Source organism: Cyprinus carpio, chromosome A20 (genome assembly GCF_018340385.1).
Source record: "Cyprinus carpio isolate SPL01 chromosome A20, ASM1834038v1, whole genome shotgun sequence".
In the NCBI taxonomy this organism is placed as follows: domain Eukaryota; kingdom Metazoa; phylum Chordata; class Actinopteri; order Cypriniformes; family Cyprinidae; genus Cyprinus; species Cyprinus carpio.
In genome coordinates this window covers 12,754,907-12,771,515 of record NC_056591.1, presented here as the reverse complement: position 1 = coordinate 12,771,515, position 16,609 = coordinate 12,754,907, and the positions used below count along the sequence as shown (strand labels likewise).

The 16,609-nt window shown below is 34.0% G+C and overlaps 1 protein-coding gene across 1 annotated transcript; it reads left to right on the top strand.

Moving 5' to 3' along the window:
- The first annotated feature begins 2,282 nt into the window (after nucleotides 1-2,282).
- On the top strand, nucleotides 2,283-15,139 carry LOC122148918 (mitochondria-eating protein-like). The gene is made up of 9 exons (XM_042777244.1): nucleotides 2,283-2,353; nucleotides 4,684-4,779; nucleotides 4,902-5,036; nucleotides 5,120-5,351; nucleotides 5,632-5,790; nucleotides 6,269-6,444; nucleotides 6,644-6,725; nucleotides 7,057-7,129; nucleotides 15,066-15,139. The coding sequence occupies exons 1-9, from the start codon at nucleotides 2,283-2,285 to the stop codon at nucleotides 15,137-15,139; spliced, it is 1,098 nt and encodes a 365-aa protein (XP_042633178.1).
- The last annotated feature ends 1,470 nt before the right edge of the window (nucleotides 15,140-16,609 follow it).

The following is a 16,609-nucleotide window of genomic DNA, read 5'->3' as shown; positions in this document are numbered from 1 at the left end:
GGTTTGGGATTACTGTGGATGTAAGGACAAGAAGAGGGTGAATAAGATGGTTTACATATGGTCTGTTTGTACTAGACACTCCATCTATGCCACCAGTGGTTTACCATACAAAGAACCCCTTAAAATATTGCATTAATCCGCTATTAATTAAATGCTTTGCATATTAAGCTATCTTCTAAGCTGCAGAGCACTGAGTTTGAATTTTAAGGGCTTACCTAATCAGTTATGCCCCAGTAATGTATTATTATAGTAGCCCCAAAACCACACCTTAAAAGGAGTATTTTTTCACCAATTACTTGCAACCAGCTGTTTCCCAAGGATTAAATTTAGTCGCTCCATGAACTGCTTACCCTTAGTTCACCAGAGGCTGTAACGGCCATCATAACCACGGTTGTTAGTTCATTTTAACATGTTCACTAATAATTGACAACCACAAATGGTCACATTGTTTTAAACTATTTCTTTTATCTAATACCTTTTTTTATCATTTTTTATAATTTAAATTCTAACAAATCTATTTGTGCTATTTATGCTTAAAATAAATACCAGTGAAGTTTTATATTTCATTACATTTTAATATTTTATATTTAATTACGTAACTCAGTGTTAGTTTTAAGCATGTTTTTAATGCTTTAATACTTTTGGGATCAAATAATACTTTATATTATCAGTAATTAAACTTATCTTTTAGAGTATGGTAGTATATATAATTTTGATAGAGCACTAGATAGTGACAAACGATTTTCAAATTAAGGAGGTATAGAATAAAGTTGTCTAATTTGGGAATCTACAAAAAAAAAAAAAAAAAAAAAAAAAAAAAAAAACCACATCTCAGCCTATCACAATTTCTCACTTTTTTTTCAGCAAATACATCTTCTTTTGTAATAAATTAATAATAAACACATTCATGCTATTACAGTGTGACGTCTAAAAAAGAAAGCAGTGTTGCTGTCTTCAGGAATGCAGTAGATGAGTTCGTGTGTCTGTATGCCTAAAAATAAATGAGACGCAGCCCTTTCCTCTAAACACGAGCGAATGGTTTTATTTTAGAGCTCCAACGTATCAATATTCAGTATAACAACAGCAAACTGAAACCCTGCGATATTAATTCACAGGCATCGCCATTGACATTTTTTCAATTTTAAAGTTATTATACATCGCTCGTTTTAACGCTCAAAATCGTTTGAAAAGCAATGCAAAAGAGAAACAGATTTATAATTCACGCTGAAACCAGACCTGCTCCGACGCCATGTTGAGTCTCTCTCTCTCTCTCTCTCTCTCTCTCTCTCTCTCTCTCTCTCTCTCTCTCTCTCTCTCTCTCTCTCTCTCTCAACACCACGTACATCCTAAAAAAAAAAATTAAATATTCCATAAATACAGGCCGATGCTGTAGAAGGAATGACTTGGTTATTTAGGTTCTAAAGGGATACTCCACCACAAAATGAAAATTTTGTCATTAATCACTTTACCCCCATGTCCTTTCAAACCCGTAAAAGCTTCGTTCGTCTTCTTGAACACAATTTAAGAAATTCTGGATGAAAACAGGGAGGCTTGAGACTGTCCAATAGACTGCCAAGTAAATAAAAGTCAAGGTCAAGAAAAGTATGAAAAGCATTTTTTTTTTTTTTAATGAGTAAAAAGTAAGTATTATTGATAGCAAAGTGACATTTCCCTGCGTAAACACACTCTGTTTTATTTATTTATTTATAAAGTGATCAGTTATGTGTACATTTGGGTGTTTTGTGTTGCGGTTATGCCATTTATTTAACGTTTATGGCATTATTGTTTACGAGTGGTTACCACTTTGTCTTACTAGGTCACAGTTGCTGGTTAAGTCATGCAATAACTACAATGCATTACTTAAAATCATTTATTTTCATTTAAAGTGTGATCATAGCAGTGACTTTTAACTTAGTCACGTGGTATAAAGTTAAATGATGGAAAGTCAATTAAGGCAATACACCTGTTTTTCCAGAGAATGTAAATAAAGATCTTCCTGCACTTGACATCTGACACCCACTTAACAGTGTGAGATTTCATCACCGAGAACTGAGCTTCAACATCAGACGGAGACACTGAGTAACATAATAAGAGGCTGTGTTAAAACAAACAGCTCGCATGGTTCAGCTGTTCACATTGAGCTTATACAGCCATATTTCCTCAAACTGAGAAGTATAGCAAACCGTTGCTACAACTAAAAACACGTCCATATTTTTGCTGAATGGTGGGCCTTCACTAGCAGTATAAATACAAAGCAGGATTACAGCAGCAGATCTGTAGCTATGGCTGACACTTTACGAAAACTGGTGAAGTCATCTCCGTATGGTGTTTTGCAGGACAAACTGGAAGCTTGGTACAGAGACTATCATGTAAGTCCTCAATAATACAAGCTGTGATCAACCACAATTAGTTTACTATAGATACAGACTTTACAGTATGTTTAGTCAGTTATGTATATTATATCAAGTGCACAAATTCGGGATTCAGGATTCTGTCTGTGGACTTTTTCCACCACATGTAGGCCTATTTGTACTATTTATATGCATCTGTTTTGTGGCTGGAGTCTCAATATGCAAAAAAACCAAACAAACAAAAAACACAGTTGTTTGATGGTCACAGTATGCAGGAGTAATTGCCAAGCATCCTGAATTATTATACACAAGGCAAGAGTGCCCTGCATTGTGCTTCGATCTAACAACAGATCTGAGTTGGAATATTTGCTTTATTGCATTGCTTTTGCGGCAGAGTTTGGTTTCTATGGACGTTCGTTGTCAGTCCATTTGGCACTTCTGATAGGCTGAGAGCAAACGTGTGCGCTCCTGCCAAACTTGTGTTTTCTGAATGGAAGGAGTCTTTAGACTCTCTTCTTGTGTAGTGAAATTTACACTAATCTTCTCATCATTAGTAATCATGAATTCTAGCCTAACTGATATGGTTCAGTGGTGCGTAGTTTATTTTATTTATCATTAATTTATTCAAAAACACGTAAAGAAATGAAAATTAAATAAAATGTTTTGAGAAGAGAGTAATTCGTTTTTTAAGCATGTTTTCAGTAATTTGGATATGTGGGTTTTAGAGTAAAAAATGTCTAAAAAAAGGCTGAAATTCTTTAAAAAGAGAAAGAGAGAGAGAGAGAAATGTACAGTAGTAGACTGACATTCTCTTTTACTATTTCTTCTCTTTTACTATTTCTTCTCTTTTACTATTACTTTAAAATATTAAGTAAAAAAATACATTCATTTAAAAAAAAAAAAAAAAAAAACATAACATATACTTAATATAAATTAATAAAAAAAAAATGTATCGCGACCGGCAGAGAGCTCAACACACTGCAGCTTCACAAAACACATGCAAATAGAAAAAGCACCAGCAAATTAAGAAAATATCTTAATCAGTTGGACAGCACACGTGCTGCAAATACTCTCAACACAACCAAATACTGTACACAACACAAGCAAATAAAGAAACGCGCTGTAAAAACAGAAACGCAAAATACTCACAACACAAACAAATAGAAAAATGTGCTGCAAATACTCACAACACAAACAAAATTACCCCAACAAAAAGAAAATTGACCAAGGTTTTTTTTTTTTTTTTGACGCATTGATTACCATTTGTATATTCCATGGTTAAACTATGGTTAGAGTAGTAAATCTTTGGTTAATTTGTGCATAACCATTTTTTTGTTTTCTTTTTTTATATAATAAATGTACTTATCAATTAATTAATTTCAATAGTAAAACCATACGCTATGGTTAGTTTTTGTACGGTAAGTTGTAAAAGTTAGCCAGCTTACATAACCTTTCACAGTTACATTAATTGTGTATTTGACAACTTATTTAGGCTAATAATATCTATCTAAAAAAAAAAAAAAAAAAAACTAAGGAATCTTATGATCAGGATGTTAAAATAAAAAAAAATCTTTTCAGAGCAAACACTGATAAATATGTCCCAGCCATGTACATCATTGCGGTTCCCTTAAATATTTTCGAAGTACACTGTGCCTCTATTTGCAGTGCGTTCCTTTATTTGTTTGTGTTGTGAGCATTTGCAGTGCCTTTCTGTTTTTGCAGCACGCTTTCTTTGTTTGTGTTGTGAGTAATTTGCAGAACTTTTCTGTTTTTGCAGTGCATTTCTTTATTTGCTTGTGCTGTGAACATTTGCAGGGCCTGTTATCAAATTGATGAAGATGTTTGCATGTGTATTATTATTTATTTATTTATTTATTTATTTATTTATTTATTTTTGCAGTGCTTTGAGCTCTCTTGGCCACCATATTATAACTATGGATTTCTGATATTTGTTAAAAAAACACACTTGAAAAATATATTTCAAAACCATGAATACAAAGTTTGCATAGAAAAAATATGGAATATCAGAAAGAGTTGTTTTGTACTTATTTTTCACTATAAGCATTAAAACATTATTGCGATGTCAAAAAATTAAAGGCATTGTTTTTTGTGCTACATAGCCTAAAAGGGAAGTATGATATTCTATTCAGCCCATTGTTGTAGTTTGGGGGCTTTTTCCACAAATACTGCTTTAGCTTTTGCTGTTGAATACTACCTTGCTATGCCTCATCTTATAACATCTTTGATCATTTTTCTCACAGGTGTTCTCTTAATACATTTTATTCTCCATACAAATAAATCAGAGTCAGCTGTATTGTTTGTTTGATTCCAGGTTTGCTGACACCCATATTGAACTGGACTCCACAAAGAATAAATCTGCAACCACCCAGTTGGCCACAGAAGATGAAATACTACGTCTAAAGGCAGACTGAGTAGGAGATCACGAACTTTAGTCTAAATGTCTGTTTTTCTCTTTGTGGATGAAACTATTTGTGTACTAGAAAGTAAAATGTATGAGAATTTAATATCATTTTTGTGTATTTGTGTAAGGTTGCGAGTTGCTCAAGATCAGGTTAATCTGTATAAGAGAAAGCTGAATGTACTTGATGACTATGAGAAACAGGTCAGAATTCTAAGAGATGAGATCTCGTTTCTCACCACTGAAAAAACTGTTCTGCAGGAGAGGTACATTTGACATGAAAACACTTCATTGCTCAGTGCAAATGAGACTTAAGTAAGCCTAACTTACTCTCTTTACTCATTTCCAGATTGGTCAGGAGCCGTTCACCTAGTCCTCTTCCCCACCGGAGTAGCTCCGTTAGCCCTGTGAAGGGGGAGTCTCCTACACGCGGACAGCTCACCAGTTCCTCTCGGCACACGCGGCTGATCTCCCGTTTCTCAGATCTGTACACCACAGAGAGACTGGAATCACAGAGTCTCCTGCACAGATACATTGATGACCTAGAAACAGTCCAGAGGATCCTTTTCATCGCCGTTGTGGTAAGAATAATTCTGGTTATCCATTACCATTCAATGATAACCACTAGTGTAGGCTAGTAATAGTGTTATGCTGCTTAATTTCTAAAGTTTCGGAACATATTAAAGAATATAGCAGTTACTTAATTTGAACAGTTACCTAATCTGTTCCAAAATTAAAGAAAATTATATTATATTATATTATATTATATTATATTATATTATATTATATTATATTATATTATAACAGCAGGAAAGATGCTGTATTATAGGTTGTGTTATAATAATTTGTATTGTCCAACAGGAATCATTTCAGGCTGCTAAGCTTGCCTATCATCAGTTTAAAACACGTGTGAGGAACACACTTTCCTCCACTCCCATTGGTCCTGAGAGTTTGGAGGATGCATTGGTGGATTACATTGTGAGAAATCTGGATCTGTATATTGTGCTGATCAGCGTTAATGTACGTTTGACCATAGTTGCAAACACTAGTACCTTTCTGTGATTAACTATGGCAGCTGTGCAATTTGAAATCTGAAATAAACACACACAACATAAATTTTCTTATGTCTTATTCTCAAAAATCAGAATGGACTTATTTTCTTAACAGTTTTATTTTCCTTAGAAATCATCTGTGCACCAATGTTATTTTTTGTATTATTCATATACTATTAAAACATTTCTCAATATTTGTGAATTAGCTTTTATTTTTATATTTTCTGTTTTCATTTGAATTTTAGTTTAAGTTTTAGTAATTTTGTTATATGCTTTTTCATTTTTTTTTATATTTCTATCTAGCAATAATCTATTTTATTTTAGTTTTAGTTTCAGTAATTTTAGTACTTTGTTTTGTTTCTGAGTTTTTCCACATATTTTTTAAATTTATTTAATAGTTTAAGTTAGCAATAACAACACTGTAATTGTTCAATTTCCATCTACAGGATGTCATAAACGTGATGAATTTATACCCACACATCTCTTTTCCTCCAGAGGTGGACTTTGTTCTGATCAGCAGCTTCATTAGGGAAGCATGTCGAATAGCGTTTGCTATGCAAACTCTGGACCCACCACTGGACCTGGCTTTCAGCTCAGATGGAGAACTTTACAGTGACGTTAAGTGAGTGGAGCTCATAAATTAGACACACATATACACATTAAGACCTATCAAGGGTCTTGAGATGCATCTTTTATCTCCCCTTTTTTTAAAGATATGTATTACACTGAAATTTTTATTAATTAAAAAAAAATTAAAAAAAATAAAGACAAACGGAAATGTAAATGAATGACTTACCTATCACACTTTCTCTTCCTCTCAGGTACAGGCACAGTTTTGACTCTGAGTTCACTGCTCCGCTGGTGGCATATCACGTGTGGCCTGCACTGTTATGTGGAGCTCTGGTATGTGGAGGCCATTCAGAGACAATCAATCTAAATAGCATTCAGACTAGTCATGACATACCTCACAGAAAAGAAGAAAAGACTTATCTAAAAAAAAAAAAGTAGTTTTTGTGGATATTTTTGTTAATGTTTCTTAATGTTTTATGCGTTATTGTAAAAGAACTACTACATTTTTAAATTTGAATAAATAAAGTAATATAAAAATTTATATAATTTTAAATTGTAAAAATTTAAAAAATTCAGTTTAAAACTGAATAAAACGGAATAAACTGAATTTAATTTAAATTGTTAAAGAAACTGAAATGATGTTTGGATTGATGTTTTCTTCTAGTGGAGAAGCAGGAGTCGAAGCTCCAGTCCTGTTTGCTCTCGCTCAGGAAGCCCCTGCCGCACGTTTGTGAGTTTCTACTGAAAACTTTAGGAGTTAGTCTTCCAATTCAAGGAATAATTCACCTAAAAAAATTACATTTTGTCATCATTTACACACCTAAAGTTTCTTTATTCTGTGGAACAAAAAAAAGGAGTTATTATAGCTGACTGTCTAGGCTGTTGTTTTCTACACTTTCAGAAAAAAGGTACAAAAGCTGTCACTGGGACGGTAACCTTTCAAAAGGTATACTTTTGTATCTTTTAGGTACTAATATGTACACTTTAGGTACTTATGTGTAACTTTTGAAAAGGTACCAGCCCAGTGACGGCTTTTGTAGGCACACATTTTATTGGCCTTGGCCTTTGTCAATCATGGCCTCCTAATAATCCCCAACCACTTGATTGGCTCTGTCTCTCTTTCCTCTCCACTTGTAGCTGGTGTGTGGTGAGCGACTGGTGCCGTTGTCCTGTGGCTGCCGTGTGGCATCATCCAAGTGGATGCTGTCACACTGGTGGCTGTTGAGGAGAGACCCCCCCCCACATGATTGTAAAGCACTTTAGGTGTACAGGTGCACATTTTATAGATCTATCTATCTATCTATCTATCTATCTATCATCTATCTATCTATCTGTGTGTGTGTGTGTATATATATATATATATATATATATATATATATATATATATATATATATATATATATACTGTATATAGGTCAACAGTTTGGATACATTACTATTTTTTGTTTTTGCAAAAAGTCACTTCTGGTCATCAAGTCTGCATTTATTTGATCAATTTTAATATACTTTAAAATATATTATATTCATGTGATGCAAAGCTGAATTTTCAGCATCATTACTCCAGTCTTCAGTATCACATGATCCTTCAGAAATGTTTCTAATATACGGATTTATTATCAATGTTGGAAACAGTTGTGCTGCTTAATATTTTTTTTATAACTTGTGATACTTTTTTTTCAGGATTCTTTGATGAATAAAAAGTTAAAAAAAAAGAACAGCATTTATTTAAAATATAACTTTTGTGAAACAATATACACTACCGTTCAAAAGCTTGAGGTCAGTTTTTTTAAATAAATGAGTTATTATTCAGCGAGTATTTGTTAAATTGATATCAAAAATGGTAGTAAAAATTTATATTGTTAGAAAACATATCTATTTTGATTTTTTTTTTTTATCAATGAACCCCAAAAAAGTATAAAAGTAAAAAAATGCAAGTAAAAAAACAAACAAAAAAGCAGTACAAAAATTTCCAACATTGATAATAAATCAGCATATTATAATTATTTTTTAAGGACCATGTGACACTGAAGACTGAAGTAATGATGCTGAAAATTCAGCTTTGCATCACAGAAATAAAATATATTTTAAACTATATTAAAATAGATAAACATTCTTTTAAATTGTAATATTTCACAATATTAGTTCTTTCTGTATTTTTGATCAAATAAATGCAGGTTTGATGAGCATAAGAGACTTTCATAATGCTGCATAAATATAAAAAATGGTAATATAATAAAGTTCTTTCAAGTCACCATTTTGCCAGCCGACACTTCATGTAATAGGCCTATAGGTGGCCATTGCACATTACACTACCACTTGAAAGTTTGCGGTCAGTAAGATTTCTTTTTTCTTTTTTAGTTAATACCTTTATCCTGCAAGGATGCATTTAATTGATCAAAACAGACAGTAAAGACATTTATAATGTTACAAAAGACTTCTGTTCTCAACTTTCTATTCTGAAAAAAAAAAAAAACTAATAATAAAAACCAACAACGACAAACTTTTTGAACAGTGGTGTATGTGCTTGTTAAGGTGCTCTGTTAGTCTGTGATAACTGGACAACTCATCTCTACAATAGGAATGAGGTTCAAACAGAAAATCTGTTGTGTTCTAGGTCACACCTGCACCAGCACTTTTATAATTCAGATTCCTTGGAGAATATTAATTGGCTCTTTTGAGATCTGTATTTCTGTCATCACTCTAAATATAAGTGCTGTAAGCAAAGTGTTTTTTGTCATTCATTTCTTCTATGTAGTACATAATCTGTAGACATTAAAATAATCTTTTTACAGAGCCTACCGAATGCATTTCCCACTTTAAGGCCAGTTTAAATGTCAGTTTCATTATGTACTTTAATGTTGGTGCTATTTTTTTTACTTCAGTACAAAAAATCAGACTGGAGTGTCTTCAGTGTAAGGTTAAGCTGTTCAAAACCTCAATCTCACAGTATAATTTTAAGGTGCTCAGTCTGTTCTCCTAATTTATCCTAATTATGTTTAGATTCATATTCTGTATCAAGGAAAGTATTTTGTTATCTCTAATAATTTATTAAATTTGTCTAAACATAAAGATGTGTGAGTGTGAATCACTAGTAACAGACATAAAATGAATGGTTTTAAACTGTTTAGCTAAAGGGAAAAAATGACTCAACAGTGGTCTTATCGTTAATGTATGTATATTACTGGTTTGTTTTCCTTGAGTCACAATAGATTATATAAAGGAAGTCAAAGTTACATAAAAATGGGTTACACTGACTGACGTCATTATAATGTGAGCAACAAATGGTCACCCCTAGTTCAAACACATTATTCTGTCTGTACCCACTTCCAGTAGAGGTCACTCTCATCCTACTAAACTCTTCTCATCCTGTATACAGATACATTAAAGTGCATAGTGCTAGCCATTATTCCATGGAAATTTAATTAAATATTTTTTTAGGTATATGTTTTTCATATAATATTTATATTTCATTATTATTATTTTTTTGTTAGAAAAAAACCCTGAATAAAAGTTGTTTTATGTTACATTAAACTGCATAAACATATATTATCTACATAGAAAGCGTTTTTGTATATTCCCTATAATAGTTTATATTAAAATGTTACGTGACTTTTTTTTTTTTTTTTTTTTTAAAAAATTCAGAGAATAAATGAATCATAGCTGACAACGCATTTTTATAATGACACTGGTAATACTGGTGAGAACTTCAAGATGCACAGCACATATAAAACAAACATTACTGACGGGTCCGTGAAGTATGTAGTTACAAAGAGCTGTATAAAAATAGAAAAAGAAAAAAGGAAAAAGACAGGAAAGTTTCAGAGGGGAGCCATGAAATCAAATAAATTGCGAGGAGAGGAGGGGAGGTTAGGCCATGTTTGGGAGTACAGAGGAGAGTGGATTCATTGAGACACTCTCAACCACACAGCATTCCACACACATAACGCCACCAGCTAGACACACAAGCCATGCTGCTTTAAGAACATTGCCTGGCTGGCTGCAAATAAAAGCAGCATTATATAGTTGCTATGGGGAATGGCACTGGATAAGCCTCCCGCTGTTATAAGATGAAGACAGGATGAGCGATGGGGAGTACTATAATTGTAGAATGACTGCAAGCCCAAGTCATAACAACAAAATTATAAAGGCAGGGTCCAGTAATACAGGGTGGCGCAGCCAGGAACTCAGTCAGCTACTTAATCATTTTCGCCCTCAGAAATAATCAGATGCTGTAGTCCTTTTGCTAGGTGTCCTAGAAATACCCCAACCAGCAGTTAGATTTGTTGAGCGCAGTTGCTGCCAGACCCGGACTGTCCTCTCTGTAGCAGACTGAGATCTGAGACCTCCAGCAGACCAATGATAGATAATTCCCTAAAGCCTGCATGCATAAAGAGTGTGTTAGATGGTTAAATCTCTTCATCATTTCAATGTCTATCATTGGTTGTGGATAAAACACTGGAAGATTTTTAGTACAAAAAATAGCAACTGTAGCTACAATAAAATAACACTGATATGTTGGAGTTCACATACATTTTTCTAAACTGCACTGGTGAATATATACAGTATACATAGCCTATATGGACAAAAAATGTGTGAGGAAACAAAAGTAAACCAACCATCACTATACCTTTTCTTAATTGTAGATGATCATAAGCTGTTTCCTAATGTTAACTGCAATACAGCATTGCCTTTTTATTGTAGTGAGGATGCATTGGTTTGGATTAATGCTCTTAAAACTATATGAGCTACAGTAATTCAGGTTGAGCCACTAGGTGGGCGATCTTGCCTTAAGTTTGAGAAACTCATCAGCTCATGTCTTGAACCACAAGGTCAAAAGTTTACAGAATGAGACGGGGAAGAAAAAACCTAGTCATAGACTGTTTGATAAATAAATGGTTGTGTGTTCCTTTTAAAAAAAATAGAACGAGCGAGAGAAGAGAGGAGAGAGCAAAAGGGTGGAGAGGGAATGAAAGTTTGAGGCTTTTTTCTTGAGTCTCCAAGTTCAAAGAGCAGCCCATCAGTCAGTTAAAGATGAATGTGTATGAGAGTGTGTAACTGAATTAGAGTCTCATCCTCAAACTGACTGAGAAAGACAGAGAGCAGGAGACTTACAAGAAAATAATTGTATAACATCTTTTTAAATAATATATAATAGTCCCACATCACAAAATTGGATCAGGTGTATCTTTTTTGCAACACTACTAGATTGTTATAGCTGGTTGCATTGGTGTGTTTTAGAACGCCGGACAGTTTTTCATTTCTTGCTTGGCTTGAGTTCATTTAAGTCCTGATGGTGATGCCAGCAACAGTGGTGGAGTCATTGTTCAAACAAACCTATTAATTAACACGAGGAAATTGCCACATGCTAATGAGCAGAATTGTTTGGGGTCAAGCCTTATTAAAACTTGGCAGCATCTCTTGGGCTTTTTGCCTGGAGAGAGACTTAAAAGAAAGAAATGGCAGGAAGATAAATGCACTAATGCTTCAGGGTGAGTAAGAGGGCACTGAAACACTTGTTTTACTGCAGAAACTAGAGTTCAAATCCTTTGGATAATATAGTCTATCAGAACTATCAATCTAACCTCCAGGAGAATCACTTTTTAGATTCAATGACGATTGCATAGATATTGCAGAATGAGGATGAGGATGAGATGAGACTCCTATTCAGCATGTAGTGCATGTTTAAATAACATAATTAGCATTCTTCTGAAGTAACATATGTATACCACGGTATACCACATTTTTTAAAAAATCAGTGTATTATTTGATCAGACTGCCAAAAAGGATAACTTTTATAATAATAATAATAGTAAATTATACAAATAAATAAATGATTAATAATAATAAATAATAGGTGTAGTTCAGTGAGACAGAGTTTCATATCATCCTCTCACATCTGGCTTTTGTTGATGCAATTTAAGTATTTCTGTCTGCAGGCATGTGTAGATCTCATTCTAGTCTTTACAGATTCATTATATCCAGTGTTTTTCCTATTGCTGTAAACACAATTTGTCATGCCTATGTATTAGGATTTTGGCATTGTAACACCAGCAGAGATTGATTTTATATTATGTTGTTTAACTTGGCAGGTTTTCACTGAGCTGTGTACTGGATCATGCATTTGGCTAAATACTTTAGCCTACAAAAAAGTTTGGAAATATGAATGTGTCTGCAGAAACAGGGAAGTGTGGCTGTTCAATGCTCCCAAACCACAGTTTATTTTGGAATGGTTTGAAAATGTTGAGCATTTCTTAAAGTTACATGTTGAAATGAACAAACGTTCCTCCTCTCTTAGGGGAAGGCTGTTCAGGTGATCACACTCACCCATGTGCCAGCCTAAAACACACATCTTTTATCTTCTGTTTGTATTCCTGCCTTTTCCCTGGAGATCCATAGAAATATCCCCCCAGGACACACATTTGGGATCTCTATGATGCAAACAGCAGCCCAGAGTGTTCCTACACCAAAACATGCAACTGGTCTGCCGAGTTGGACTGGGGTGAAATGCTTTTGACAGGGGTCAATGGAAAAAAGCTATTGGTGTGGTTAGGTGTGGGTCAGGGGAATCTGGGCTGATCAGGCCCGGACGTCGTGTACATATCCATTGGAATGTTTATCCAGTTGTGCTGTGGTTTTGAGGGGGCAGGAGAACGTAACCGCAGAGACCTCCTGCTTGTTCACTGGAGGTAAGCTCAGCAAGGGTCTGTAAATCGCTGTACTCTCCTGAAACTGTGTTGAAGGAAGGGGGTAAAGCTTATAAAGTGAGTTTAGAGATGTCCTCCCACTACCCTGCAAATATCAGCTCAACCGGGCATCCATCAACAGATCATCCACTCTTACTACCAAAGTCCTTCCTTAAGCATTAAAAGCACTGCAACAGCCTTTAATCAAATGTCCAAATACTAGAGGTCGACTTATTCCAATAAATCATTTGAGATTATTTAGACAATCTACTACATAGTCCTGAATAACACACGTGAAACTTGAACTAGATCACTTAAATGACATCCAGTCTGATTTCTTTGAATCAGACCCCATAAAGAAATAGAGAAATAAAATGTACTCCTTCAGTTCTCTACAACATATTACCATTTACAATATAAATACTGTAATGTAAAACACTAGACCAAATAAAAATAACTAATTCTAAGAACTAATTCATTACGTGCAGATCAGCACTTATCATAAATGGTAATCCAGTATTATATTAAAACCAACGTCGGGTGCGTTTCAAGTCACTTTGGTCGGAACAAGATGGCGGAGTCCGCCATGTTTCTCGTTGACGCCCACAAACTCGGAAAATTCAGAGCTTAAAAGAAAATTCTGAGTTTCCCACTCGTAATTACGACTTTTGTGGTGGTGTTCATGGTGTGTTTAAACTCGTAAATATGATGTATCCGACATGACTTGAATGCACCATATGTTTTGTAGAGCAATTTAAACAACAGCTTCGAACGTGGCTCAACCAATCAGAATCAAGAAAAATAACTATCCGATTCATAAAAATATAAAAGTCTTTGACTAAATACCAATGTTATTTAAATAATATTTATATACTATTGTAGTTTTTATCAATATTTTAAATTTATTTTTATAATTTCAGTTTTCACTATAACATTTGTGTATTTTTAGTAATTTTGTTATTTGATTTTGTCAAAGTCAAAGTTTATTTATAAGCACTTTTTTAAAAACAGCAAGTGTTTATCAAAAGTGCTGTACACACATAAAATAATACCAAATATCCAATGATAACCAAACAGTCAACCCATTAAAATTCGCTTGAAAGGAGACAATAAGACACCATAAAGACAATAAAAGGAAGCAGCTCTCATGTATCATCAAATGCCAGACTATAGAAATGAGTCTTTAGGCTAGATTTAAGTGTCTGAGCCTAGGCTTCATTTATTTTTATTTTAGTTTTTATTTATTTCCAGTTAGTCATTTTAGTGCTTCAGTTTTTTTTTCAGTTGTTAAGGCAACAGTTTTTTCATTTTATACTATTTTTTTATTTAAAATATTTTTATTTCATTTCAACTTTATTTTTATTTAAAAACAATACAAAATGTTGTATAACACAGAATGTTTTTATTTTTATTTTTGTGATTGTGTGAGATGCTCAAAGGCCAGCATGACCTCATGGTTAAAGCTTATGTCAGGGTACTGGTAGTGTACGGCTGGTCCAGTGGTGTGGTGTGGCTTAACAGTACTGGACATAGTTTGAACTTGTGAGGTTGGAAGTTTGTGGTTCAGCAATGTGATAAACTCATTAAACCTGAGGCCAAAGTGCAGCATTCAGATCATCAAGCCTTTAAAGATCTACAGTCAGCTCTTAAAAACACAAGCTAATGGCACTCGAGGACACATTTCCTGACCTTTAGAGTGGCCTCACTGCCACTAGAACCATTTACAACATTTTATTACACACATTGTAATCTTAGATTTGGTGGTGACAACATACTTCTTCCTTCATGTGGTGGGCCTCCTCTGGCTTGCATGAGAAATAAAGTGTATGATGTCCATTGATACTCATGATGGATTAGACCCTCTCATCATCTGTAATTAGATATATTCTCTCGTCATTTTTAAAGCATTTTTTGAACTCGGTCAATGTTTAATTTCACTCAAAATATTTCGGCGCAGTACCTAACTCCCTCCATTCTCTACTTTATCGCACACACTCTCAATCTCCCTGTGTGAGGGGGCATTTGAATGTGTCCCGGTTGTGTTTTGTGAGCTATGTTGAGTGAGTTGTGTTTAGGCTGGCCATGAGCTCTTTCTTTCCAAATGGGAGTCTTAAACGTGGGCGAACCTACAGTCCAGCATTTAAAACATTCATATATCACTACACACACAGGACAGGGTTACAGTTGACTGTACCAAAACATATAAGCACAAGTGATATAAAAATCCTAATGGGGAGGAGATACAAGGGCAAAAAGAGACAAAAACAGAAAAGAAAAAAAAAAAGTGGATGACTAAAAGAGTAATGGTGATTTCATGTTGGTAATCGGAAATAACATAAAGGGGAAATAACATACTACATATAGTTTGCTCATGAACTGAATGCTTTGAAGCTGCTGGACTTTTTATTTGAAAAAAACTTGAAAAGGGGCTGTTTCAGAAAAAAAAAAGAGGTCTGTCAGTGGGATGTGACTTGTTAATAGGAATGTTTCTTCTTCTCCCATTTGTCACACCTCAAAGTGCCCAACAGAAGTGGATTATGGTGAGAATCGACTTGGGCTTCATCAACTGTGGCAGACAATTAAAAAAAGGAAAAGGTAAAAGTTCCTGGACAAGAACTGTGAAAATCACTGAAAGAATATTGAATTACAAATTGCATGTAAAGCAAGAGAAGGTGCCATGTTTTTGACAAGACGTTCTTTACACGTCGTTTTAAAAGGGTCCAAATGGTGAAATAGTAATGTTTCATAAACAGACAAACAAAAAAAATGTCCAGAAGCACTGCATGAGGGGGGCCTCAGACAGCGGCATGCTTCAGTGGGAAAGCTACATGTGTAGTGTTTTAGACCCAGAGAGTTTTTAGGGTCCCCAGGGAGCTGCAAGAAATTTGTAGGGGGCCCGACAGATAATTTAAAAGAAAAAAAGAAAAAAAACAATTATACAATTTTTGTGTGTTTGTGTGTGTGTGTTGCAGTGTCAACTTAAGATGTTTTTTAAAGTATGTTTAGGTGTTTAAAATAATATTATTCTTTTATGTATTTTTTTTCTGATTAATTTGTTTCAGTTTTCATTCTTATTTTTATAGACTGGGCGGAGTTATGGTTGCATATATTAATCTGATTAATTTTGGCTATTTAATTAAATAACAGACATAGATTTTAACAGTAAGAAGTCAAGCAGTTTTTAAACATCAGTGTGTAATCTCTCCTTTCTAATTTGCTATAATTACTAATATATTATCAGCAAAAACAATTTGAAGTTGAACACAATTTTTAAAAATCCTAACATTTATAAATTTAACATGAACTTAAAGGGATAGCTCACTCAAACATGGGAATTCTATTATTATTTACTCACCAGCCACTTTTTTTTTTTTTTTTATTTTTGATTATATTTTTGAAGATATTTTGAAGAATGTGTGGTAACCAAACAGTTGGACGGTAGCCATGACTTCGATAGTACAGGAAAAAAAAACAATGGAAATCAATGTCTACAGTCAACTGTTGGTTATCAACATTCGTTTTTGTTAAACTTTT